General features: G+C 38.2%; 1 protein-coding gene and 1 pseudogene across 28 annotated transcripts in view; one reads left to right on the forward strand and one right to left on the reverse strand.

Annotated features, from left to right (window-relative positions):
- Positions 1 to 8340: 8340 nt before the first annotated feature.
- The window catches only part of SRRM1 (serine and arginine repetitive matrix 1), a 28640-nt gene continuing 9442 nt past the window's right edge, over positions 8341 to 27538 (forward strand). Inside the window, exons 1-14 of one of the 28 annotated variants that reach the window (XM_039854768.1) lie at positions 8458 to 8498; positions 11267 to 11356; positions 11649 to 11771; positions 12061 to 12190; positions 13878 to 14048; positions 14568 to 14683; positions 16151 to 16354; positions 16796 to 16990; positions 17265 to 17384; positions 19155 to 19429; positions 24094 to 24174; positions 24707 to 24793; positions 26149 to 26293; positions 26662 to 26703. In XM_039854768.1, coding sequence (XP_039710702.1) covers positions 13893 to 14048; positions 14568 to 14683; positions 16151 to 16354; positions 16796 to 16990; positions 17265 to 17384; positions 19155 to 19429; positions 24094 to 24174; positions 24707 to 24793; positions 26149 to 26293; positions 26662 to 26703 — 1421 coding nt within the window. In that variant the 5' untranslated portion in view covers positions 8458 to 8498; positions 11267 to 11356; positions 11649 to 11771; positions 12061 to 12190; positions 13878 to 13892. Of the gene's footprint in view, positions 8499 to 11266; positions 11357 to 11648; positions 11772 to 12060; positions 14049 to 14567; positions 14684 to 16150; positions 16355 to 16795; positions 16991 to 17264; positions 17385 to 19154; positions 19430 to 24093; positions 24175 to 24706; positions 24794 to 26148; positions 26294 to 26661; positions 26704 to 27538 lie in introns of those variants that run through there. The other 27 variants (XM_039854781.1, XM_039854769.1, XM_039854755.1 and 24 more) reach the window with 27 other exon arrangements.
- On the reverse strand, positions 25057 to 25175 carry LOC120596382 (uncharacterized; annotated as a pseudogene).

The raw sequence follows: 27538 nt of genomic DNA on the forward strand, positions 1-27538 counted from the left end.
GTTGATAAAACCACTGAGGGCTAAGGAGAAAAGAGAGGCTTCCATGGCTTTTCCTGGAGGCAAGACTGTCAAATGGAGCTCAGAGCTGAGATGCCAAGTCTTGGAGAGCTGGAACTGATGCCCAAAGCTTTGAAAGACCAGACCTTAACAAACTAGGTCCTGAAGAATCAGCAGGTAACCAACCCTTCCTTATCAGGACAACCCCAGAGGTAGCTGGGCTTATGGCGGGTCAAATTTGGGATCACTTTATTCATTGTTCCTCACCTCTTGCATTTCTCTAGGTAGCAATGATCTTTATCAGGGACCAACAGCAGATTGCCCAAAGCTCTGAGCCGTCTGCAACTGTGAGGGTTCCATTATCTGGGGTCAGAGGCCCCCATTCTTAACTCTGAGGTTTGAAGGAGGGGGCTTTGATGGCTCAGCTTGGCACTTCCTCCAGAGCCGCCCTGGAGAAATTGTGTTTATTCCACAAGAAGAGAAAGCTGGGACAGGGAGGGGCGGGGAGCTATATGTAGAAGGAGTCTCTGGGGGGAGTGATAAACATTGGCCTTTCATTGTGGAGGTCTGCAAAGATTTAACGGTGGGGGGTGGGAGAAGCTGGTAAAGGACATAATTATCCCGAGAGTCTAAAGCAGAAGATTCTGGCTTTAGGAATCAGCTCTCAAGTCTTAGTGGAAAATTAAAACTGTTTCCAAAAGTGAGGTTCCCTACCAGAATTTCCTGGGGCTGCTTACTTAAAATACGGATTTCCTTCATTCTACACAGATCATAATTCTGGGGAAGGGGTCCAAGAATCTGCATTTAAAAAATCTAGCTCCCTGGACTCAACATCTTGAGGAACTTGAGGTGAAGCAGGAAGAACTGCCCAGGTGTGTGTGGGGAGACAGTGTTCAAAGGCTTGATGTAAGTTCTACATTCGAAAGTCTCTTAAATGTTCAGGGGAAATGAAAATTCAGCCTCTAGGAAAGAATGACGACCCCACTCCGGGGTGTCAGAGCTACAGTGTCTAAGATGTACAGTGAATTGTTTCACATCTGCTCGAGGGTTTTAACTAAGAAATGGAAATAGACCAGAGATTGCCTTTAAAAAACATTATTTTTAATTATACGATTATTCAACACAACAAAAGATTATCCAATATAAAATATCTAATCTACTATTCTAGACTAACATTCCTATCAACGCATTCTACATTTACTCATACTTCTTTGGGGTGGGGGTTAAAGACCACAGTATCTTAACCTTTAGGTGGATGTCTGCACTAGTCCACTAGCTGCCTTTAGGTATAGAAGCTCCTCACTCTTTTTCCATAGCTGTCTGGATTTTAGGAGCGTGGAGGAATAACAGGCACTCCTGCTGTGGGAACAGGTGCCATGACGCTATGAAAGCTCAGCTTTCTTATTCTCTGCAGTATAAAGGGGCTCCCCTTTCTGTAAGTGGTTTCCTAGGAGTGATGCGATTCACACTCTTGCTGTATATGATTGGTTATATGCAATTAGTGAACCCTACCTAGTATGTTGATTCTAGATATGATTAGTGCACAGTTGGCTTGACCACCCCATTCATCAGGTTGTGGTTTTGACCTGTCCAACTTGTTGATAAGATGTGGTTACTCTCTTTGAAATGTAAGCAAACCTCATGGGCTAGAAGTGGGACTTCAAGTCATATTCATATACTCATAAACTCTACAACTGGTCTAAGGGTTTTTATCTCTTGCCCACAGGTCACAGGACCAAATTTATATTTGTTGACTGGTTCCCTATGTCTGGTCTCTAGCCAGCTCTGCATTTGTCAGACAATGTGATAAGGACCTTGTCCAACTAGGAAATTTGACTGTGGGAGATAAAGAGAAAAAAGAAAGACCACTTAGAGTAACAAGAGTTATTGCTCATTTTAAATGAAGTTAAGGATGATTTGAATCAAGGACCTCTTATTGCCACCACCGCCAGATGGTCCTGAGCCTGAAGGTGAAGAAAATTGACCCAGGCCTCTCTGATTTCCCTTCATTGCACCTGGGTGTGGGCGCAGACAGAGTGGCATTCGCTGATGGGATTAAGGAAGGTTTCTTTGTTCATTCACCAGTAGGATAAGATGTCTGCATGCCCTCCTCCAGCTGTTTGCTTAACACCTATTGAATGTCAAGCCATTTGTAATGCTGTGGTCTCAGACCTCAGCAGATGACCCAAACCCTAAAAGTGAGTTCTGGTGTATGCTAACTGTGATTTTTAGACAACCTAACTTCTCTTTCTTAGACCTCACTTTGCTCACCTCTAAAATGGGGATGACACCTATGTATTAGTTTGCAAAAGCTGCTGTAACAAAGTGCCACAGATTGGGTGATTTAAACAACATAAATTTATTTTCTCACAGTTCCAGAGGCTAGAAGTCTGAAATCAAGGTGTTGGCAAGGTTGCTTTCTACTGAAGCCTCCGTCCTTGGTTTGGAGGTGACTGTCTTTTCTCTGCATCTTCACTTGGTCTTCTCTCTGTATGTTTGTCTGTGTCCTAATTTCCTCTTATTAGGACACCAGTCACATTGGATTATGACTCACCTAATAACCTCATTTTAATTACCTCTTTAAAGACCTTATCTGAAAATACAGTCACATTAGGAGGTACTGGAGCTTACGATTTCGACATATGAATTTGGGGAAGGGGACATAATTCTGCCCATAACAACATACTAGGTATTATTATGAGAATTAAGTTATCTAATGTGTTTAAAGCATTAACATAAAACCCGACATAATATGTCCCCCAATGGTAAATGTTATTATTATGAAGACCTACATAAAAAAAGATACTGTCATCTAGACACAAGAGAACATGGGTGGGGAAGAGGGAATCCTCCCAATTACGGTTCTTCATCCCCCATCTGATGGGCATTACTCTTGTTCTTACAGCCCTTGTTTCACAAATACGTCGACACAACATCTGAATATAGTATCTGTGGGGGACTTTCTATGGAATGGAAAGCAAAGCAGGCCTTGAGGACTGTCTTATACTTCCTTTGTATCTCTTACTATACCTAAAAACACCATGCTTAGCACATAGTAAGGGCTCAGTCGAAAACAACCAGTCAAACCAGTCCTTGCGATAGTTTACTCATTTCTAGTAACAAGTCCTGGGCCAATCAAAGAGGTATGTTATCCTGAGACGGTACAGCGCCATCTAGTGACGTTTGTTATTAAACTAGGAAAGGGAGATTCAGAAAAATGCGATTTCTACGTCTTATACATTTGATATTTATATACAGAAAAGCAACTAGAAATCTTCTTTTAGTATGACAGCTTGATATATTGACGATAAATTCAACTAAGCTTTTATTTTCCTCTACCGCTGAGAGATTTTTGGCCTTTATATAGTTAACCTCATAGTGAATCATTGTTTATAGAATGAAAAACAGTCAGTAAAAGTGTCATGCAATCTTCATTGACAATGGAATAAATATGGAGGTCAAGAGGAATTCAAGAATCATAAAGCGCCCATTTAGTATGAAAAATGTGAAGAATGGTGACCATAGAAACATTAGTACCGAGAAATTATTCCGGTACAATAATATCAGACTACTGTTATTCTATTAATTTGACTAAAAGTTTTAACAATAAAATTATAGTTATATTCATACCTATTGTTAAAATTTCATACTATCTTGATAAAAGTTTATTCTTGTATCTCAAAAGTTTATCTTACAATGAAAATCTTCAGCTTTGGCAGAATATTTTTAACACTCAAGTACTGGGCATTTGGCCAAAATGTGTTGCATATCTACTTGGAACCTGTTATTTGCCAAACTCTTGTTTGGATATTGAGTATAAAAAGGAAAAAGACATAGTTCCTATCCTCAAAGAATTTTTCTTGTGGGGGAAAGGAATAGATGAGTATATAAAAGATTAGAGTGTGTATATATACATATATTAGAAAATAGTGGAAAATATGCTATGAGAACCTAAGTGGAACATGGGGCTCCTCTTTTGGGAGGTCTCGGCCCAGGGTTACGGGAGCTCAGTAATCGCCTGAAAGATAATCAGATGGTAAATACTGAATCCCACTAACCAGAAATGCTTCCTGGAAGAGGTCACATCTAAACTAAATCCTAAAGAAAGACTCAGAGCTTGCCAGTTAAAGGCTCAAGAGTAGAGAGGCAAGATGGAATGGGCAAAGGAAGGGCTAGAAGGGAGGAAACTGGTTCTAGACCAAGGGGACAGAATATGTGCAAAGATCCTGAGGGAAGAGAAAGAATACAGTCCCTTCTAAATCTGGAAGCATACGAGCTCCTATACTTACATATTTTCAGTTACAGATACTGTGGTAGCCAGCATCCAAGATGGCTCCAAATGATCCTCAGCTGTTAGTATTCATACCCTTGTGTGGTTCCCTCCAACAGCGAATAGGGGTAAGCTGTGTAACCAAAAGGATAATATGGAAACAATGGTGTATGAATGATTTCTAAGGTCAGGTCATAAAAGACATTGTCACTTCTGTCTTGCTTTCTTTTTGATCATTTGCTCTGGAAGAAGCAAGCTGCCATGTCATGATGACACCCAAGCGGCCCTATGGAGAGATCAACGTGGCAAGGAACTGAGGCCTCTTGCCAATAGCCATGTGAATGAGCCTTCTTGGAAACAGATCTTCTAGTTCTGGTTACTCGTAGTCTATGCCAATACCCTGACTATGTTCTCTTGAGAGACCTTGAGCCAGAACCACCCAAATAAGCCATTCCAGATTCCTGGTACACAGAAATGGCATGAGATAACAAATGTTTATTGTTTCAAGTTGCTAAATTTGGGGAGTCATTTGTTATTAAACATACTGATGTGTTCAAAGACACTTTCCAGAGAAAAATTAATCACCTTTACTGCAACTATTGAATTATTTTAGTCCATAGCTTGTTTGGTAAATTTGTACTTAGTTTTTGAGGTATTTAATAAAGATTGTTAATCCTATTTTATCTAGGAAACACAAAAGGATGAGGCAAATGATAGAATCGAAAGTGGAAATGGTAACAAAAGCTGAAAGTGATCAGAAAATTACAAAAACTGCACCTGCCTATCAGATGTGTATTCTCAGTACAAGCTATTCAAGAGAGAATAGGCAACAAGTGAACACCTCTACCATCAACAGCAATCAACAAGCAATGGGGAAAAGTGGATGATTAAATAGAGAAATCTTTGAGTCTGTGCCTAGAGGATCAGCCACACATGTGTGTACAATAAGCTGAATTGTTTACATATTTTAGGCACAGGCTCACTACTACACTAATGTAACATTCTAAATCTGGGATCCTAGTCCTAGCCCTGAGCCTGGATCACAGTCAGACCTAGGACCAGCCAGGCCTGGGACACACATAGTCACTTTAGGCTTACCAACATACTGACAAGTAACTGACTTTCACAATCTAACCTGTTCATAATTAGACTAGTAGTTCTGTAGTTCAGTGTAGCTGTAGCTTAGAAGTGAGAGATGCAGAGAGGACCCATGTGATGAATCTGGAGAAAGAGTGGTAAACAAACCATGAAGGGCTGGTTTATGCAACTAGCTAAAGCAAGTAGTTTGGGCTTCATCTAGAGCAGCGGTTCCCAACCTTTTTGGCACCAGGGACTGGTGCTCCTATGAGAATCTAATGCCTGATGATCTGAGGTGGAGCTGAGGTGGTGATGCTAGCTGCTGAGGAGCTGCTGCAAATGCAGATGAAGCTTCGGTAGCCCACTGCTCACCTCCTGCTGTGGGGCCTGGTTTCTAACAGGCCAGGACTGGTCTGCGGCCTGGGGTTTGAGACTGCTGACCTAGAGGACAATGGGGAACCGCTCAAGGGTTTTAAGTTGGAAAGTAAAAGGATCAAAATTATCATTTTAGAAAAATCACTCTGGATATAGGGTGGAGACATCAAGCCTGAAGGCAGGGGAAATGGTTGTTGTAGTGACCCAGACAATAATCTATTTTGCCTAAATTAGAGACAATGGGACTAGAAAGAAGTTGACAGATTTACAAGCTATTCATTGTAAAGAGAGGCTGAAAGGCAAGATTTGCTGTTTGTAAAGTGTGAGGGAGAGAGAATAATGAAAGGGAGAAAGTTGGGCTTATTCACTGAGAATGGCAAAACTGAAGGTTCAGCCAAGTGGAGGAGGCTGAATTCCGTTTGGGACATGTTGAGTTTGAGGTGCCTAAAGGAGGACATCCAAGTGAATGTGATCTTAAAGACTTAAAGATTAGACCCAGCAAAAAGTCACCAGTGACTCACTGGGGAAATTGAAAATATAGGTCTGGGGCAGACCTATGCCTGAGATAGATATAGGTTTGGGAAAACAGAAAAGGGTCAATGACAGAACCACAAAGAAAACCAGCATTTACAGGATTGGCAGCAAAAAAGCAGAGAAGGAAGTATAAAACAGTTGATCAGAACCATAGAGAACACTCAGTGAGATGTGGGGCATTGTGATTTCATAGTTCTATTTGGTCAAGTGGCTCGTTCTGTGGAAGTCAGTCATTTCTCCATCTTTCTTCCTCTGACAAAGCTTTCATTCATGCAGCAAATTTTATTGAGCCTATACTATGTGCCAGATACTATTCTAGGTGCTAGGGACAGTTAGATGAACAAAAAAGACAAAAAGCCCTAACTTCAGGGACTTTACATTCTACTGTGGGGAACAGAAAATAAACAAACATTAAAATAAAAATAGGTAAACAAGTATTAGGTAATAAATGCTATAAAAAAAATAGTAGATTAAGAGGCATCAGGGGTATAGAGAGGGTACGTAAGCAATTTCCAATGCGGCAGCCAGGGCAGGCCTCATTGCGTAGGTGACATTTGAGTATAAACTTGAAATTTGCCAAGCAGATATGGGGCGAGTGGGGGAAGCATTCTAGGTAGAAGTTATGACCAGCACAAAGGTTTTGAGAAAGAAGCAAGCTTAGAAAGTTCAAGCAGTGAACAGCTTTACCTTACCTGGAGATGAAATCAAAGAATGGGGGTCGCAGGGGAGGGGGGGAGGGGTAATCAGGTAGGATTTGGGCTTTTGTGCTGAGAAAATGAAGAGCTACTTGAAGGTTTTGAGCCAAAAAATTACATGTCTAAGGTTTTCTAATAGGATCGCTCTGTTGCATTTAGAATAGATGCTGAGTGACAAGGAGACCAGTTAAGAGGCCAGAGCAGAAGTTCAGACAAAAGATGATGTCTTGAACTTGAATTAGAGCAGAGTGGGTTTCCTGATGGTTTGGAAGTAGATGTAAGAGGCAAAGGAGATTTTTGAGGGGCAGGTGGGATGGGGAGGGAGGGTAGGGGAAGAGGGGTTGTAGGTATGAGGCGTTCAGTTCCTGGTCAATTTGAGTTTGTGAAATCTATCCAAACGGAAATGTCAAGCAGGAAGTAGCCTATAGGAATTTGAACTTTGGGAGAAAAGTCAGAGCTGGAGATAAACAGAAGTTGTCAGCATATAGTTGGTCTTTAAAACCTCAAGAGTGAACAAATACTTAGTTTCAGTTGGGTAGGTGCTGTGAGGAAAAGGCAGGAAAGAGGTGATTGTTTGAGGTCTTTTACCAAAAAAAAAATAAATAAGTAAAAAATAAAAATAAAAACCAGAGAAGGGACGCGTGCTTTTCCCTAGAGAAAGAGAAAGCGCTTAGTGGAATTCTGGCAAAATGGATCCAAAGCTGGAGGCCCAGGCAGGCAAAACGAGACAGAGGCCATGGGCTCTGAGGGGACGGGCAGCCCGTTGCTTGGTCGGATCCCTGCCCGACACGCGGCCTAAGGGCCAAGGCTCTCTCATCAGCTTCCTGCCAGTTAGCGTGGTTCCCTGGCAGCCGAAACCGAAACTCAAATAATGTTCTTTGCCAGTTTCTTCCAAAAACCAGAGCGTTACGTGGATAAGAGAAAACGCACGAAACTAAGTCAGGACGCAGATTTCATTCACACTGCAGAGCTCCACTACTTTTTAGATCCCATCTCATAACCGGTAAGCTCGTTAAACCAATACAATGACAACTTTTATAATGACATGGAAGGCCGCAGGCTCCCTTTCCTCGCAGGGACCTCCTTACCAGCGTCACTCTGAGGTAACAGCCTTTCTCTTCAATCGCTCCCTAGAACCCCCACGGCGGGAGCCCTCCCCCACTACGGGTCGAACGATGGGTCAAGTCACCCTGCGCGAACAAGACTGATCACGCGCCACAAAAGAGTCGCAGGGCGGGGCGACCCGACAGCTCTCTCTCTTGCTCCCATTGGCTGCGATCACGAGGCTCTCCTCCCGACAGGCTACTTGGGAGGTTCGGAACCAGGCGGCACCCGCCTCCTGGGTGCGCCTGCGCACGCACGGCGGGCGCTCCCTGTACTGAGCAGGCGCGGCCTCGTGTCGGCTGGAGGGGCGAGTGGAGCGGCGCGCGCTGCGTCCGGGCGCTCCGCTTTCCTTGCCGGTCCCGCCCTCCGTCGCGACGGCGCATTGCATCTTGGGATAGGGAGCGATCTCCGAGCGAGGCAGCAAGATGGACGCGGGATTCTTCCGCGTAAGTAGAAGCGCGGGGATCTGGGGTGAGGGTAGGGGCTTATCGGGAAGGCCCGGCAGGAAGCTTAAACTTGAGGCAGAGTGCCTAGCGGGGGGCGCTTCGAAGATCCATAGGATCCTCAGCGCTAGCAGACGATCTCTTGCCTTGCGGCGGAGACCGGTGCGCCCCTGCGCAGTCTCCTCCTCCCGGATCGTCCCCCCTACGCGGCGGCGACGGTCGCCGGAAAATGGCGGCGGGAATGAGCTGGAGCGGTACCTCGCCTCCTGCCTGTGTGGCGGGGCCTGCAGGCTAAGCCACGCGCGCCGCCGGGTCCTGGGGCCTAGCGGAGCCGCGAGGAGGAAGTCCCTGGGGGGAGGCCGGAGGGAAGCCCTGGGGTGACTGGCGGCGGAAGGGTTCTGGAGAGTTCAGCTTTAGGGGTACTACCCCAGGAGAGCGTGCTAGAGAAAGGAAAGGAAACAGCGCTGAGCGACCACTTAAGGAGAAAGCGGGCACCGACCCCCTCCCCCTCCGTTCCTAAGCTTTCGCGAAAGCTCCGGGTCAGAGTTCGCGGAAGCTCCCGCCCAATTTGATATTCCTTCAGGGAGGGGAACTCAGGTAATACGTAACATTCGAATCTGAGACTCTCTTGACGGCAGAGGGTGCAACAAAAAGTGTGCGTGTGTGGAGGGAGGCATAGGGTGGACCAACTCCTACTCCTTCCCGCTCGCTCCCTCCCCCCGATTGTTTTAGTCCTTTGAAGTCCTCTGGAGAAAAGGTGCCCCTTAGCTAGGTTCTCCCGGGGCTGTGCGCCCATCACCTGCAGACCAGGAATTTACGACGACGTAGTTGTCCTCGGGGTCCAGACTTTGTTAGGCTCCTGCGGGTTCTTGTTTGTCCCCTGATTCCACTTCTGCAGGAAATGAACACCCAGTCGTGATCTAGATGGGTGGAAAGCGACTGTAATAGGATTAGAGTTGGCAAATTTTAGTGCAGCACGGACTATATAGAGATCAGTAGGTCTAAGTTAAAATCTAATTTTTATGTAATGTAGATTGGCTCTTCCCACTCCCCGGACCATATAATATGCAGTTTGTGTGTTTTTAAAGGAAAAGTTGGAAGAGGGGGAAGACCAGGACTTGAAGATAACGTTTTTGATAGCCCGCGTTGAAATGTCTCTGATCGACTTTGTGTGCCGACTTTTTTTTTAAGTTGCAATATTTCATGCATTTGACTTAAAATAGTTATTTGACTGTTCTTAGATTATGCAAACGATACTGTGTTTACATAATGATAGTCTCAATTGAGAGCTTATCAAATTTCACCCAGCTAATAAACTCCATTTTGTAGTTTTCATCAAAGTATTATGTAGTAAATAGTGTTTCCTGTGGTCCAAATGTAATATTTTGAAGCAGAAGCCTATTTTGATATTTTTATTTCCCATGGAATGGAGTGCCAATAGAAGAGGAGCAAGGTGGTTGATAAGCTTAAAAACAAAGTTTGTGGTTTCGATAAAAGTCAGGAGGAAAGGTGTGCGGTTTTTCATATACTGCCTACAGTTCCTTAGAGGAGTTGACTGGATTTAAGCTCAGAATTAAAAGATTTTAGGGCAGTTATCTTTTTAGTACACTGCCAATCAGATAGTAAATTGAATTTCAGTTAAGATAAAGGTGATAGCTTTTATTAGCTGAACTGCCACTTGCCAGTTACTTTACATATATCATTTCTGATATCTACAGCGCTGTGAGGAAACATTCTCAGATTAAGTAACTTGCTTTGAGAACATATAGTTTAAGTAATGGCAGAGTTGGAATTCTATCTAATCCAGGTACTTTACCTTTCCAAACAAAATTTTTCTTGATCATTTTCCAAGGGATAGTGGCCAACTCAACAAACCAATCAGATTTCACATTCACATGTCCAGTTATTTCTGTATTGGGCCAGTAGGAACAACAAAACAAGACTAATGATCACTTGATGGTCTGATGTAGTATCTGTAAATTCGTCTTTCCAAATTCTTTGCTGAGATTAAGCTTTTTAAGGTAAACCTGTATTTTTCATGCATTCCAAATTCTTTTAAGTTTTTAAAATATTGTTATTAATAACCATCTATGCAATCATACTGTACTGATACTGTTTTTCAAGAAATATGTATTTTATATGGGAGATCCAACATACTTGGCTTAAATGGGGAATATACTAAATATTTAAGTCTATTTTGTAGGTTGTGAGGTCAGATATTTTGTTTTTAATAAAGTTGATCCAAATTCTTAAAGTTGTAAACTAACACAATGGAGGCCTAGGGTGTTCTTTTTTCTATCCCCCTTGTTTATGTATGCATTGCCAAGATATTTTGCAAACAAGCTACTGGCTTTGAGAAGAGGATGAAACTTAATGGTCTTATTTGAAAATATACATTAAGCATAGTAAGTTATTCAATGAGTTCTCATTTAAACAAAGTCTTAAGTGCCTATTAGCATAGAAAAGTTTAAAAAGATACACATTGAACTTAACTTGGTTGTGGGGAGGTTTTTAGCATTTTGCTAAGTACTGCTATGTTGTTTGACTTCTTAAAGTGAGCATTTATTTTGTACTTTAAATACAGTCAAGTTTACAAAATGTCAGCTCAGTTAGGGGAAAATATGCGTTCTGCATCTATAAATATTAGCTATGGTGTTTCTACTTACTTGATTACCCTGTTTTGACTGTAAAGGTCAGAAACCATTATCAGCTGACAAAAAGCAGGAATTTAACTTTGAACTCTTAATTAAAATGTGTTTCTCTTCCTGTAGGGAACAAGTGCAGAACAGGATAATCGGTTCAGCAACAAACAGAAGAAGCTTCTGAAGCAGCTGAAATTTGCAGAATGCTTAGAAAAAAAGGTATTCTGGATAAAACTGTTTTGCACCTGTGCAACACATTTCATTGAGACATTTTGAGATTGTTCTGGAGATGCACCATATTATAATTGCTAAGGAAAACATTCATAATTAAACGTTTTCACCTTTTAGCAACAACATACACAAAATATGGCCACCAAATAAGAATAAGCCAAGTTATACCATGCTGTACAAAAAAATTCATAAGCTAAAAGGAACTTTGTTAGATAAAACTCTTAAGGGAGCTTTTAGGATTGTGAGGTTTTACTCAATAATTGCTTGCATGTTTTATCAGGTGGACATGAGCAAAGTAAATTTGGAGGTTATAAAGCCTTGGATAACAAAACGAGTAACAGAAATCCTTGGGTTTGAAGATGATGTTGTGATTGAGTTTATATTCAACCAGCTGGAAGTGAAGGTAATAATATACAGATGGTTCTTATTTCTGAATTTGTGACATAATTTTGTGTATCTATGGAAACTGAATTTTTCTATGGAATACAATTATAGGAAGGTTATTTTACAATGTTTATTGTGAAAAGAATTCACTTTGTAAACAACTATTAAGGCTGGAAGTTTAGTGAAGGTACATAGTTTTGAAAGCTACACAGGTGAAAAATCAAACTTATTGTTTGTAATTTTGCTGTTACATGTTAAGTTACTTTGACAGCAATTTTCTAATGATAATGTGATTTATGATTTAAAAGGCCTGAACCAAAATGGAAGTTATTCCTTGCGTCTGAAGTATAGCACCATCACCTTATTAGGTCACAGCAGAGTGAGTGTCCCAATGTCGCTCTGACCCAACTCCCTTGATGATGCAGTGTGTGTTTGGAGGTGAGTTGTGTAAAGTGGCCAAACATCAACAACAACAAAAAAACACAAACAGGAAAGAGCAATTGGGTAAATCTATACACTGCTCTTAAAAATTTTTACTATTATGAGATGGACGTTTATGTGAAGCATAAGGGGCAATTCTGATTTGAAAGGATATTGTTTTTAAAATAATCAAGAAACTAAAGACTTTAGTTGTAGCTGCATGTCAGCTAGTCATCAATTACATTTAGACACAATTTTTGTTTACGTTATACTTTAACTTCAGACTGAAATTGGCAGCATTGTTAGAACCAGTTAATTGTTCCATTCTTCATACATGAGATAATATGAGATGCTAGAATTAATGTTTTAAAATTTTATTATAAGGTAGTTTGCTATTTGCACGACAACCCAAAGGCCAGTAAGATGTATCATTTGACCTTTTTGGCAAATATACCAATGTGAATTTACTTTTACATTAATCCTTTTTCCAAAGAGTTCACCCTTGTGTTTTGACAAAACAGTTGGCATTTCAACTGATAAGGTATTTATATTTTAAAAAATAATTTGGTAATTACACTTTGTTCTGAACATTTTTAAAGATTATTTAATTTTAAGAAAGCACTTTCTTTAATATGTATATATTTTATGTAGAAAACCAGAAACATGGGAAAACATTTTTAAAGTGATGATTAAAGATAGATTTTATTGGAGATATGCATTACTGATTTGTATTTTAGTGCATTTTTAAAAATTAAGTATCTGGTAGTATTCCCCTTGTAGTGAGCATGAGATTAAAGTTTAGAACTTTTTTAACGATCTTTTCTTTTTTTGTGGTTGTGTACTCATTATTGCTTGTTCGTCTTTTGCAATTTAGATAAATGATATAACATTAAACTCAAGGTGGTTGAGTTGCAGTAGGGAGTCGGAAGCAAGCCAAGGGAACATCTTTCTCTACAGGGGACTTGGCGATTCCAAACCCCCAAGGTTCCAAGAAGAAACTGAAGACACCTGGAATCTGTACTTGCTTTGTGCTATTGAGCTGTGCTTGTTATATGGACCTTGTTGCTTGACCAACAGATTTAGCATTAAAAAACCCAGTTATTTTTGAGAAATCTTGACCTCTTAGCCCTTTGTGGACAGTTGAGAATTTGAGGCATTGTTATAATAGATTTTCCTTATGTAGAAGTCAGGTGTTCAGCTTAGTCTTCAAAGGTTACAGAATGCATGCATAACTTGTTAGTTTTCATAATTGGACTATGAATATTTTATGGAAAGCTATCTACAGTGTTAGAGAAGTGAACAGCTTATGTACTTTTTCCATTTCTCATTAGGGGAGAATTCTTAGGTGAGCAGACACTTTTCCTTATTAGTAAATAAATACAAGAATTTATGGATGTTCCATGATGGTTTTTAAAGTTAATAAACGTAAGACCCACTAACAGCCACATAGTCTAAAAATACTTACGAAATCCACAAAGGATTAACAGGCTGCTCTGATGCTTTTGGTAGAGTGAGAGAATTTGGTAATCTGTGCTAGAGATTATGTTGCTGAGAAACTACTAGGGAAAACTTTTTAAAATAGTAAAGAATATTTATCTAAGCCCCTATGGTAGACTTAAAAAATACTAATTTAAATGAGTTTTAGCTTGGTTCATTGGTTTGTTTCGAAGTAACCTGTTTCTCTTCCTGTCATGTCTTTTTGCAGAATCCAGACTCCAAAATGATGCAAATCAACCTGACTGGGTTTTTGAATGGAAAAAATGCTAGAGAATTTATGGGAGAACTGTGGCCCCTTCTCTTAAGTGCACAAGAAAACATCGCTGGAATTCCTTCTGCTTTCCTAGAACTGAAGAAAGAAGAAATAAAACAGAGACAGGTAAGACTTTCTTTTTTTGTAACGTAGATTTGAGAGAGTAGTATCTGGACTGCTGAGACAACTTTAGATTTTACTTGACCCAGCTAGGATCAGAGTGTTGCTTTACTCTGTAATATATTTGAACATTGAGTTTTGATTCACTACTCCTTCCCTCCTAACTCAAACATTGAGTTTAGAATGTCGTTTTCTGAGAGTCCAGTGTTTTCATAGCTTTTTTAAAAAAAGCAGTGTAAAAGGTGTGCACAAAGCTCTTCATGCAGGGAATATGTGTTAAATCACAAAAGATTAATGTGAAATAACTTTTTTAAAACGGCCATTCTCTTTAGATCAGGTATTAATTTTCAACAAGTATTTATTTAGTGCCAATCTCAATGTGTGTGTGTAGTGAAGAAAGAATATGCTCTTGCTGAAAAGCAGAGACAGTTATAGCATTGGTGTGATATCAGATATGCAGTCTTGAATTTGCTTCTTGGTCTCAAATGTTCAGCTATGTTTACTTTGAAAACCTGATCTTTGCAGATTGAACAAGAAAAGTTGGCATCTATGAAAAAGCAAGACGAAGACAAAGACAAGAGGGATAAGGAAGAAAAAGAAAGCAGCAGAGAAAAAAGGGAGAGGTCTCGAAGCCCAAGAAGGTAGAATACAATGGATGTATACCTAATGTTGTATGAGTACTTTAGGTATTCAGGTATTCTGTATGTAGAAAGTTAAAGTTAAAAAGGAAGCTGACAGTACTAAAGAAATTTCTTCTATCATACAATTTTCATGAGCTATGGCTTGTCTCTAGGCTAAAAAATTTCATCTTTCATTTGAGACACAATTTGACTAGTCATTGTCTGTAAAATCTTGAATTATTCAACTCTTAATCCTTGAATCAAAATCTAGACTTGTTTTCCATATGGCTTTAGTTTAAATGTAGTATTTAATTGAATTAATATTTTAGTACACTCCAACTTTTTTTCTTTACATTTTTTTTTTATTGGAAATCTGTGCCCGTTAATTGTTCATATTATACTTTTCTAATTCCCTGTTCTGCGTTTCTTAGATGATTTGTTGAACCCCAAACAGATCATTTGTTTTCTTCTTCCTTCCAATACTGTGGTTAGGTTCTCATTTTTAAATCCACAATTCAGCTTCTACTGTATTTGTCTTAAAAGGTGAAAATTCCATTAGGGATCTGCTGGAATTAGTAAAGGGAGGAGGCAGTTTCTTTGTCCTTTTTCATTTATATGTTTGATATTAAAATCTACTTATTGGGGAGCAGTATTTAGTGTTCAGCACAAATCATAGTGGTAACTACTTGACTTACTGATGAACCAGGTATACTGGTCTACTTTAAGTTAGGGAAACTACTTTTGAAAAGGTAAAGGGACTTCTCTTTCAAAAGATTTTTTGTAAGTTTGATATGTCTCTTCTGAAGAGCATATTGCTATAATTGCACTGGCCATTTTTCTGTAATACCACGGCTCTACCTGATGAACTTTAATAGGATCTATCTGCATCTAATCTGTTTTGTTGGGTTTATTATTGGAGAATCTCTTTATAGTTGACCTTTGATCAACATGGGTTTGAACTGTGGGGATCCACTTGTGGCTCTTTTTCAATAAATACATTTTTCTTAATGATGTTCTTAACATTTTTCTGTAGCTTTATTGCAAGAATACGGTATACAATACATAGAACAGAAAATATGTGTTAATTGACTATGTTATTGATAAGGCTTCTGGTTAACAGTAGGCTGTTAGTAGTTTTTAGGGATTCAGAAGTTAAATGCAGTTCAAATTGCCTGGAGGGTGTCAGTACCCCGACCTCTGTGTTGTTCAAGGATCAGCTGTATTGAACCTAAATCCAGGGTCCCAGGTCAATGCTTTTCTCCTTTCAAGCTGGTATACTAGAGCCTGTTGTTATTCATTTGCTTGCCTTTCTGGTTTTCTCTTGGCCTTTTCTCTCAAGTAAACATGATAAGATCTTATTTCCAATGGGAACTTCTCAGATGTAAACAGCAATAGTGGAATTTAAAAGATTAATTCTCACTTCTGCCTTTACCCCTCTCCCCCAATTCACATTATTCAAAAACTTGAAAAAAATTGCTTTCATCCTAGACGCAAATCCAGATCTCCTTCCCCTAGAAGACGATCTTCCCCTGTCAGGAGAGAGAGAAAGCGCAGTCATTCTCGATCTCCCCGTCACAGAACCAAGAGCCGGAGTCCTTCCCCTGCTCCAGAAAAGAAGGAAAAGACTCCAGAGCTCCCAGAACCATCAGCGAAAGTAAAAGAACCATCAGTACAAGAGGCCACTTCTACTAGGCAAGTACATTAAAATTTATTTATAAATATCAGTTTTAGGCTATTATTAAGTGAACTTACACCTGAGTTTAACATAAAATTACTTGATTTTTTTTTAAAATAGATTTTTAAAATTAAAATCAGTTTGTAGAACAGAATTTCAAATAGTGTAGGAGAGTATAATATACCCTAAAGGTGACCACTGTTATCCTTTGGTTGTATTCTTTCAGATATTTTATATACAGTGACTTGCTTTTTTCTCAATATCTGGATAACTGCACTTTAAAAAAAACTATGGTTAGAACTGTTAGTTGCTCACTAGATTTCATTAATCTTTTAGAGCTAGGGAGAAGTCTTCAGGGATTTTGAAAATTTTTTTAAAGAGAAATAACTTTATTTGTTGAATTGTAACTTAGGAGTCTGATTAGAAGATGGGGGAAAATAAGCTTTTTCTTTCCATAGTGACATCCTGAAAGTTCCCAAGCCTGAACCTGTACCAGAGCCTAAAGAACCTTCTCCGGAGAAAAATTCCAAAAAAGAAAAGGAAAAGGAAAAGACCCGGCCAAGATCTCGGTCACGTTCCAAATCAAGATCCCGGACACGTTCTCGCTCTCCTTCTCATACTCGACCTAGACGACGCCATAGATCCAGATCAAGGTGAGTTGTGGCTTTAAGATCTGCGTAGAGCTTAGATTTTATGTGCTACTCTCCTAAGAATTAAAGAAATAGATTTAAAGAATAGAAAACATTGAGTAAAGTGTTATTCTTTAGATTTAGAGAGAATTGAGAACTTTTTCTGTCACAAAAATCTACATAAATGGAATTGTATCCCTTGAGTTCATTTTTTAAATGTACCTGTTGAGAAAAGCTATCAAGCAATTCATTCCGCATTCCTCATTTATTCAGGTCCTAATTTTGTTTGTTATGGCAGATCATACTCACCTAGAAGGCGGCCAAGTCCAAGAAGGCGGCCATCTCCTCGCAGAAGAACTCCACCAAGACGAATGCCTCCTCCACCAAGGCATAGAAGGAGTAGATCTCCAGTGAGACGGTGAGGGTTTCTTTTTTTTTTTTAATCTTGGAAGTGTCAGGTGTATGAAAGTGCACCATATGTTTGTTTTAAGCTGATCTTTGTATTAATGTTCTCCTGGAAGAAAGAACTTAGGAGTGATAGTAGATAACGTCTTCCAAAGAGCCTGTCTCATTTGAGGTTTAATGCTGTTTGTGCAATGAAAAATGATGTCAGTTTAGTGTTGAAAAATAAAAAATTCGCCATCTTACTGATACCTCATGTTAACCGTTACTTTTCATACCCCCAGGAAATCCTATCAAAGACATTAGCCATCTTCTCTCTTTTTTTTGGCTTATAATTACCACTGGGTTCTGAAAAGTAGATGACTAAAGAGCCAGTAAGCTGCTTTTACCTGTATTAAAATAATCTATCCATAAATTGTGCTTTTGTATTTTTAAGTGTTTTTTGCTCATTATAATAATAATGAGTGCTTATTGTAAACAATTCAAACAAGTAACATAAATCTCATTCCATAGGTGTAACCATTATTAGCAGTTTGTTGTCTGGTTATTTTGAAGAGACTGGGCATAAAAGTAACCCTGTCAATATCAACATTCTTTAAAAAATTATCTTGAAATTAGCATACAGTAAAATGTTTTGATCTATCTCATTTAATAAAAATCATTGCTAAATACCCAAAATAGAGGCCTGGTGCACTGGTATCAAAGTTTTGTGCCTTCTTGACAATGTATCTTCTGTTTTTGGAAGGAGCACTGATGATTATGCTTCAGATTATACTCAGGACAGATTTTTTTGTGTTTAAGTCTAAGATATTTTCAGGGAGCCAAATCAACTTGGAAATAGGAGGAACAATAAGCTCCATAATATTTGTTTCTGCAGTTTGAGGTTTTTCATATTCCCATAATTTTTAAAAATATATTTTTCTTTGTGGAGGGGTCGTCAAGGTATATCGAATCATTTTTATAACTTTAAAAATTATAGAATTGATGTTATCGATAAAGGAGACTAAAGATATAAATGGTCAGTCAATTTAGGCATCACACTTCTAAAACTGATTATTCCTATTTAGCAAAGTAATACTGATGCTTTCTAGTGCAAGATTAGTGGAAACAGCTATTTCCTATTTTGGAGTTTTGCAAACAGTGTGTTTTACTTGTGCTTACTGAGCCATTTAGCGATCAAAATATTTTGCAGATTGTGTAAGATTCCCTTTCAGGCAGTTTTTATCTCAAACTTAAGGTAGGGTTTCTTTTTTTCAGGTTCTCAGGAATTCTTCCGCCAAAGGTGAATTCTGCAGGTACACATAATTGCAACAGAACTTACCACAAATTTTGCTGCAGAATTCGAGAGGCCCCTGCTTCTAAGTTTATGTAGCTAAATGAATTCCTAATCTTGCACATCTTTTTAAAAATGTAACCTAAGGGTTGCTCGACAGTGTATTATTAAATGGAAAATACTTTGCCACCCAGATTTTGTATGCAAACTCCAAAACACTAATATTCCTAAGGAAGAGACTGGTTATTGTTTTACAACACTTCACATCTTATAACTGGAGAGACAACTTAAGTAGACGCATTTATCAGAACAATTTATGTCTTTAGTCGTTTAGCTGTTTCCTGTGCTAGGTTATGGTTTTGTTTCCCATTTTTTAAAGACTCATTTATGTGCTTAGCTACATAAACTCAAAAGTTGATAAAAATAGCTGTATTTCTGTGTAACCTATGCATACCTGTGAGGTCGTTCTTTACACAAATGCAGTTAATGAGTATGAATACTTTTTTCCCACAGAAGGCGGCGTTCATCCGCATCCTTGTCTGGGAGTAGCTCATCGTCCTCTTCGTCCCGGTCCCGGTCACCGCCAAAGAAGCCTCCCAAGAGGACATCCAGTCCCCCTCGAAAAACTCGTAGGTTATCTCCTTCAGCAAGTCCTCCGAGGCGGAGGCATAGGCCATCACCTCCAGCAACTCCACCGCCAAAAGCTCGTCATTCCCCAACACCCCAGCAGTCAAACCGTACAAGAAAAAGTCGTGTTTCTGTCTCTCCAGGGAGAACTTCAGGTAAAGGTAAAAATCAAACACATAAAAACAAATGTTTTTTCATTTGTTTACATAGTGCTGAGTCAGTTGTTGGCCACCCACTCCCCCCTTCAAAGTATGAAGTAACTGGGTAATATTTTTTCATGTGATGTTCTTTGTAAATTACTTGGAGGCTCACCTTTTCTTTCCCACTTTAAGTTCTTGGGATTTGATGAAATAGTTTCATGTAAGTGTTTTGTTTTTAGCAATGCCCTCTGGCATGGAGTGGGTTGAGAAATGTATTACCAGCCAGGGGCTGTTTGATTTTGGGCAACTTATTGAAGTTTGTGTCATGATAGGAGATCATTGTATTACTAAGTGACCGGTTAACTTTTTTCCCCAAAGATTTTTTTGTTTGATATTTTATTCAAGGACTTCATATTCTGTTTTAATTTTTTCTTGGCCACATTGGGAAGGACACGGTGTCCTCTTAAAAGCTGATTTGTTTTTTTTTTTTAATTTAGACTCTAGGCAGGGTTCTTAGTGTTGTCCTTGTTTTATTCTGTGGATTGAATTCTGAGGAATTTATGATCTGTGATCCTTCCAGGCAGGTAGAATGCATTGTTAGTCTGAGAGAAGGTTGTGGTCTGTTGGGGTTTGTTTCTTTTGCATTAAATACGTACTGTAGGATGTACTTGAATCTGGCTTCTGGTACTTAGAGCTGGAATGATACAGTCTGAAAGGTGAGTAGTGAGGGGAAGGGTAAGATCTAAAAAGCTGGATTTTTAAGGAGCAACCTGCAGTTGGTTTGATCACATTTAAATTTTCGGTTTAGAAGTGAGAAAGAATGAGGATAGGGAAAATTTTGACTATATTTTAATGAATTTAATGAGATCAGAGTTTCTAATTAGCGCCCCTACTACTTTGTCTCCCCTCCCCCCAACCCTGTGACGTGTTGATAGCCAGAAAGGCAAATTTTGCTTTACCTCTTTGAACTCTTATTTTAGTGAGATATAGACAAGCTGTTAGTGAAAAAGAGGTTTGGCAGGTAATGGTAATCTGTAAAGAGTAATATATAGATTATTTTCTAAATTTTAAAAGATTAATTTAGTGTTACATAATTAAATACTATGTGGTGATTTTTGTTGCATTGGCTCTTTAGGCCAAACAGGCAGCTGGATAAGAACAGAAACCTTTAGATCTTCCAAGTTCAAGCTTAATTAAAGTATGGGAAGGGGCTTTAAGATCACATATTTTTTATAACCTCACGTCTCTTACTACCTCTTGATCAAAACTTAGGGAAATTTCAGTCTGTCTATAGTTTCTAGTGACAACATCCAAATCTGATGCCATCGTTCTGATCTATTTTTTCTATAAAGTGTTTGCACTCTTAATATTTCTTTGTATTGGAACAGAAAGCTCTTTAGTGAAAAAATACTATAAATGTTACTTGTTATTTTACAAAAGCGTATCAAGTTATAATATTTCTTTTTACATCATATAGCCAAAGGGGTAATAAGTGTACCTGAACAGAATGACTGAATCCTTATTAAAATAGGTTGATTGTTAAGAATGAGGAGTTACCTTTTTTAAGGTGCATAGGTAGCAACCGTTCATGTTTTGATGTATTGTTGGGGAGTGGCTGTTGCTTTTGGAAACAAGTCACAGTGGACAGGTATATAAGCAAGAAGTAAGTCAAAGTGGATGACAAAAGGACTAGTTCTATTCCTGTGGATTCTGGGACAGATTTTTCCATGTTCAAACAAAACCCAACCAAAGAGATCCACGGCGATGAGTGTAGTCAGAGGCTGCCTTGTGACCATTGAAGCTGATCGTTGGTTCTAACTACTTAGAAATAACTTTTTATAGTAAAAAAGCCTTCTGTGATGAGATTTCAGAGCTAGAAATGACTTTAGAGATTGTTGCCGAGAAACAGATTCTCGGGTTAAGTGATTTGGTCAGGTCAGCTAGCCAGGACTAGAATTTAGGTTCTCATTCCCATTTGAAAAATGTATACTTTGCCCAACTCTCCTACCTCGAAATGCCTGTTCTGCTTTCTGGAGGAGGGAAATAGAAGGCAGGGTGAAATTCTTTAGCTTTTTACCTCGTGGTATGATTTCAGAAATTTCTTTTTTGCAGTCTCCATGGCTAATAAGAGCAATGACAGCATTGAAATGGAATAAATTTTACTTTTGTGTTTCATGTAGTCACCAACCAGGACTTAAAAGGTTCTCCTGTTGGTAGGAGGCAAATGGAGTGGAAAGAAGGCAGGAATAGTATTTGGGGGAATTTAAGAGGTAAAGTATTCAGACTATAATACACATTTCTCATCTGAAAGGGTCCTCAGAAAGCATTTTATAGTCAATGGCATGCCATAGTTAAATCGACGTTATCTTAGTACATAAAATAGTGCTTTGAAATCGGTGGGATATTAAATTAAGTAAGTTTAAGGAGGATTTCTATCTGTGGTGGGAGCGATAGTTTTGAGTTTAGATCCTCTTAGCTATATAAACTGTACTTGTAGATACGTAATGATTATTTTAGTAATTCTGGTCACAAGGTGACTTGTCTTACAAGTGATCTTTGTGCAAGTCTGGGAGATTAATAATTAATAGGACTGTTGAAGTAAATTTAAAATTCTGGTTTTTCTGTTGACTAGAAGATTTTGACTTCACGCTAGAATGATTTTGCCTCTTGAATATGAAAAAAACATTAACATAAACATTAAAATCCATTTAGACAAACCTCGATGAAATATTAACTTTATTTATAATGATAATGTGTTTCAGTTAGTCCTAGTAAACCAGAGTAGAGGTATATAATGGATACTTGTCTAATGATATGAATATATTAACAATAATTATAGACTGTTTTAGCTAAGCCCTTAATGAGATTGAATCAAGATAAAACTATAAATGTGTATTTTCATGGGAAAAAAAACGTAAGTAATATTAGAGTTCAGCTGTGTTATTTACTAAGTAGGCATTTGCCAGGCATCTTGCAAACATAATCACATTTTTAATGTTTCTTAGGAGAAAATGCTTTCTGATGTCCAAACACATTTTGGAATGCAGTTTTCCAAGGTGGCAACTTGGACATGTGGCTTTATAGATAACTGGATGCCTATAAAATCTTTTTTTAAATCAGTATTCATCTTTACTTGTGTTATAACTTGTGTTATAAAATCTTTTTTTAAACGTGAAGATTAACTAACACTTAAAAATGAGGAATACTGACCAGAAAAAAATAGCCTCATCCTTAAAAATTAAAAGTATTTCTATTTTAGTTCTTTGAATTTGTTAAAATACAAGTTTTAAATGTCTTATTGCTACCATATTTCATGATAATTTGGAGTTAACCATTCTTTACCTAATCCATTGTTTATCCAAAATACTTACTAGGCAGAAACATTAATAAAATGCTGGTCATTTTAAAAGTACAGTGGTAAATTTCTCCAGTTTGACTACTTCAGCAAAGATGAGATTGCTATTTTAGAACTTTAGTTCTCTAAGTTACTGCCCCTTGAGTAAACCTTTACAGAATTCTGAATATGAGTGTCTGTTAAATGAAATGTGTCTGCATTCTAGATCCCAAAACAGTAGTAAGGAACTTGAGGTGTGAAGGTCCCACTGTCTTCCAGTTTAGTTCTTAGAGTAATGTTTTCATATGATGTTTCAGGTTAATCTATGGTAAGGTTAATGATTCTATCTATGTACTTCTGATTTTAGTTGAAGCATTGCATAGATATTATAAACAGAGCTAGTAACAGTTGGAAATTAAAGCCTATGTCCTAGGAATAGAATCTCGGGTTCAGATCCTAGTTTCCTTATGCTATCTGTGACTTTGAAATTAATTCTTTTTAAACCTCAGTTCCTTTTGTAAAATGGATATTGTTAGTAACTACTTAATAATACAGCAAGCATACAAAAGGTGGTTGCCATAATTTTCCATGCAATTGGGAAAAGAAAAGTTGGATAATTCATAAGATATCCACAGCTCTTCTCTACCTTAGGTTATCTCAGAACTGCTGCTGCTTCTTTCCCCTCCCTCCCCTACTTTTTAGCTTTGGAAAGAATCCTCCAGCCTTAGTATTTAATTATTTTTCCCATTGTGAATGTCTAGCTTTTTATAGGTAGTTCAAATCTGTCATGCTGCTGTGAATGTTAGGCTCTACATTAAGAGCCTACAATCCTCTTGGGTGGCTAGTTCATTCCTCTACCGCAGATCTGGTTTCTTCATCATTTATCACTTTTATTTAACTTTTCTGAACTCACCTATAATAGATGTTTGAAAGCTTTTATGTCTGTTGAGGCTTCCATAGAGTATGTTTTGGGTCGCACACAAGTTTGCTGAGCTGAATGTTATATACATAGTGTAAAGCTTGTCCTACCCAGAAACAGCTTCCAGTTTCTCTCAACTATTTTCTCTTTGGAAGAATCTCAAGATTCAAAAATCATAGAACTTTTTGAGAGTTTTCATCTAACATTAAAAAATTCTTGGTTTCAAAAAAAAAAATTGTTTTCATTTCAGGTATTGTTCAGATAATGACAAAAAGGTCTTACAGAATTTAATAATTCTCAGTAAATTCTTTATGAGAATAGTCATACCTGTTTTTGTACTGTTAGGGTGTCTTGTGATGCTTTTTTTCCCTTGTATTTAAGTGGGGGTTTTTTATTGTTTATTTTTTTTGTTTGTTTACCTTAACTCTTTAGTGACAAAACATAAAGGTACTGAGAAAAGAGAGTCCCCTTCACCAGCACCCAAGCCTAGAAAAGTAGAGTTATCTGAATCAGGTAAGTGTCTGTGTGTGTGTGTATGTGTGTGTTTGTAGCTGAATTAGCTTTGTTGTTGCACATTTGTTCATCCCCGTTTAGTTAAAGATTAGTTACAGGATATTGCTTAGTGCTTAAGAGCTAGGACTCCGAAGTCAGACCAACCTGGTTTGAATCCCACACTTCACTACTTAACTCCATTTTTGTTTAATTACTTAATTTATCTGAGCCTCATTTTTTTCATATCTGAAATGTGAATATCATCCCTTTAGGGTTTTGTTGTTTCACTGAAATGTTTATAAAGTGCTTGGCATCCAGCCTGACCTGTTGCAAATGCCTAAATAAGCTTGAGTACATTTGGTGATTGAGAGTCTAAATTGGCATTTTAAGCTCCTCTGCAAAAATTAATAAATAAATAATAATACATGGTAGTTGTATTGCTTCACCCAACCAGATAAAAGGTTTAAGAGGCCATATTCAATCCTATTCAAATATGTTATATTTTCTGTATGCATAACTAAAGAAACACTTTCTAAATGCATCCATCTTTCAGAAGAAGATAAAGGTGGCAAAATGGCTGCAGCAGATTCTGTGCAACAAAGACGCCAATACAGACGACAGAACCAGCAGTCTTCATCTGGTATGGACAATGATTAAATTTTTTCTTCCTGCTTAGAAAAGTATAGTTTTTTTCCCCATTCCCCTGTCTTATTCCCCAAAGCTTTTATTCAGAAATTATGCACATATAAACATCTGTAGTTTAAAAAGAAAAAAAAAATCCACACAAGCTCAAGCTATAGGTTATGCTGCCTGCGTTTGTTTGTTTATTAAGGCAAGGCAACCCTTGGTTGATCTCACAGATTGAAGGACCTCTGATGTTTTATTTTTATTTTTTATTTTTTACGTCTACAGCACCTGGTCTTCCAAGGTGGTCTCCCATCCAAATACTAACCAGGCCCAACCCTGCTTAGCTTCCGAGATTAGACAGGATTGGGCTTGTTCATGGTGGCATGGCCATAGACTGCCTGCGATTTTAATGTAATATCTAGACCTGTTTCCCTATTCCTATGGATCTGCCTTCTTTGTTATAATATACTATAATTTAGTGAGCCAGTTGCCTCTTTGGACATTCAGGTTATTTCTGTTTTTGTGAGTGTGTGTGTACTGTGTAAATATATCTAAAATATTAATTAGAAGTGAAATTTCTAAATTAGAATATGTGCATAGAAAGCTGGGTTTTAAACCAGGTGTTCTGATTTTTAGATCAGTTGGTATTTGTGACAGTCTGGGCACACTACCTTTGCTTTGGATTTATAAAATGGAAACCAAAGCATCCCACAGTAGCAGAAAGTCAATTAAAAGTTATTTATGTAGCTTTTACAACTTTCTTAAGGCGAGGTTAATCATGGAAGGGTTTGAAAATGTTTATAGGTCTTGGGAGTTTTTGGTACCTGGGACTTTGTTTTAAATTTGAGTTTTGATATTTGGGGAACAGTTGTTAATTATTTTCAGTTTAAGGAAACCATTTGCAAGCAATTGAAGTTTTTCTCCTTGCAGTCTTAGACATTTGTCACTAGGCCTCATACATATTTTTCTTTGTTTGATAAATGCTAAGGATATAGAAATAAGCCATTCAAACCCTAATAGGGTTTTCCATAGCCTTAAAAAGTGCTTAGAGTAAAAAGAATCAAGTGATTGCTTAAGGTGCTTTTTAGGCTTTACTTATTTGGAAAATTGCCTGATCCTTAAAAGACATTGTCTTATTGAATTGTGCTGTGGAAATGATTGATTTATATATCTCATTTATATAGTAATGTATATTTATGTTTGGGTTTCAAGTCATTGAGCAAATATTGATACTGCCTTTGTTCAAAAGTGATAGCTTGTATACGTGCTCACTTATGTTAGTGGACACTATCTACTTAGATTCAGAAAACGTAGACAGACTTTTAAGCACAGACGTACTGAAATATTTTATTTATTGTGTAATTATAGATTCTGGCTCCTCCTCTTCCTCAGAAGATGAGCGACCCAAGAGGTCCCATGTGAAGAATGGTGAGGTAGGCAGGCGGCGCAGACATTCCCCTTCCCGGAGTGCCTCTCCATCACCTCGAAAGCGCCAGAAAGAGACCTCTCCTCGGTAATGTCTTTTCTTCGATGATCTTCACTGATGTTCCATGGAGGGCGGTGGGCTACGGTCTTATTTTAGAATTTGGTTAACTCCTTCATTTTAAGGACTCACACAAGGAAGTGGTCAGATTGGGGGGCTTTGGGGGTTTTCTTCGCTCTCTTTGGTGGTTATTAGCTAATTAACGAGAACTTCATAAGTTTTGTGCCACCATGTCATATGTGTGCATGACCAGAAATATACCAGTTAAGTTCTAGCATTAATTCCTGAATGTCTGAACATTTTAAAAATATATCTCCATTAGTGATAATTTAACGCCATTAAAGTAAATAATTTGGTGAACGGAATTCTTGACATTTGTTTTTCTCCACTGCTCTCAGGATGCAGATGGGAAAGCGATGGCAATCGCCAATGACTAAAAGGTTGGTTAGACACTACTTTGTAAATTAGGGTTACATGTCAAAGTTTATGGCTTAATTTACTGTTTAGGTGACCTTATTCCATTCCTAGGTATACAGTGGGTATGGCTACGGAGAAGTTAAGCTATTTTGATTTTATTTCTTTATACATCAAATTAATAATAGAATTGTACACAGTGTTCATTTTAGGGCCTTGTTTGAAGTTAGCTTTTTGTGCAGTTACAGTATCTGGTTTTTCCAAAGGTAGGATAATAATAGTTCCTTAGTTTTAGTGGGAAAGGACTTTATGTTGATGTTAGGGATGGCGAGAAAAACTATGGAGACACTTAAAAAAGTAGGAGAGGAATGTAAGGCTTTGGCCCTTGTTCGGTGTTCCTTATAGTAGAAAGATAGATTTGCATATCCTTATTGAACCTTTTTGATTATTACTGTCTTTGTGACCATAAAACCATAACATTTTACAGTCAATTTATACTCAGAAATCTCTATATTAGGCCTATCTCATGAGCGAAGTGACAAAGACCTGGGTCACTGACATTGTACCATTATACTATCTTCATTAGTCTTCTAGTTTTGGGGGGTTAGCTGCCACTAAATTTCTAAGCATTTATCCTTCCTGAAACTAGCACATGGTATTATTTTTGGCTCAGTTTTTGAAGCTGTGTTGTTTTAGGTGTTCTCATTAATGAGAGTATTTTCTTGGAAAGGTTCTTTGGAACCAGTCAACAATGTTAGTAGTGGAGCAATTTACACTGTGGAAGTAATTGTTACTTGTCAATAAAACACAAAAAACTGAAAAGAGATAAAGTTAGGTGCTCAAGGTATTCTCTTCCTACCT

This window comes from Pteropus medius, unplaced genomic scaffold (genome assembly GCF_902729225.1).
Source record: "Pteropus medius unplaced genomic scaffold, Ma_sr-lr_union100, whole genome shotgun sequence".
NCBI lineage: Eukaryota > Metazoa > Chordata > Mammalia > Chiroptera > Pteropodidae > Pteropus > Pteropus medius.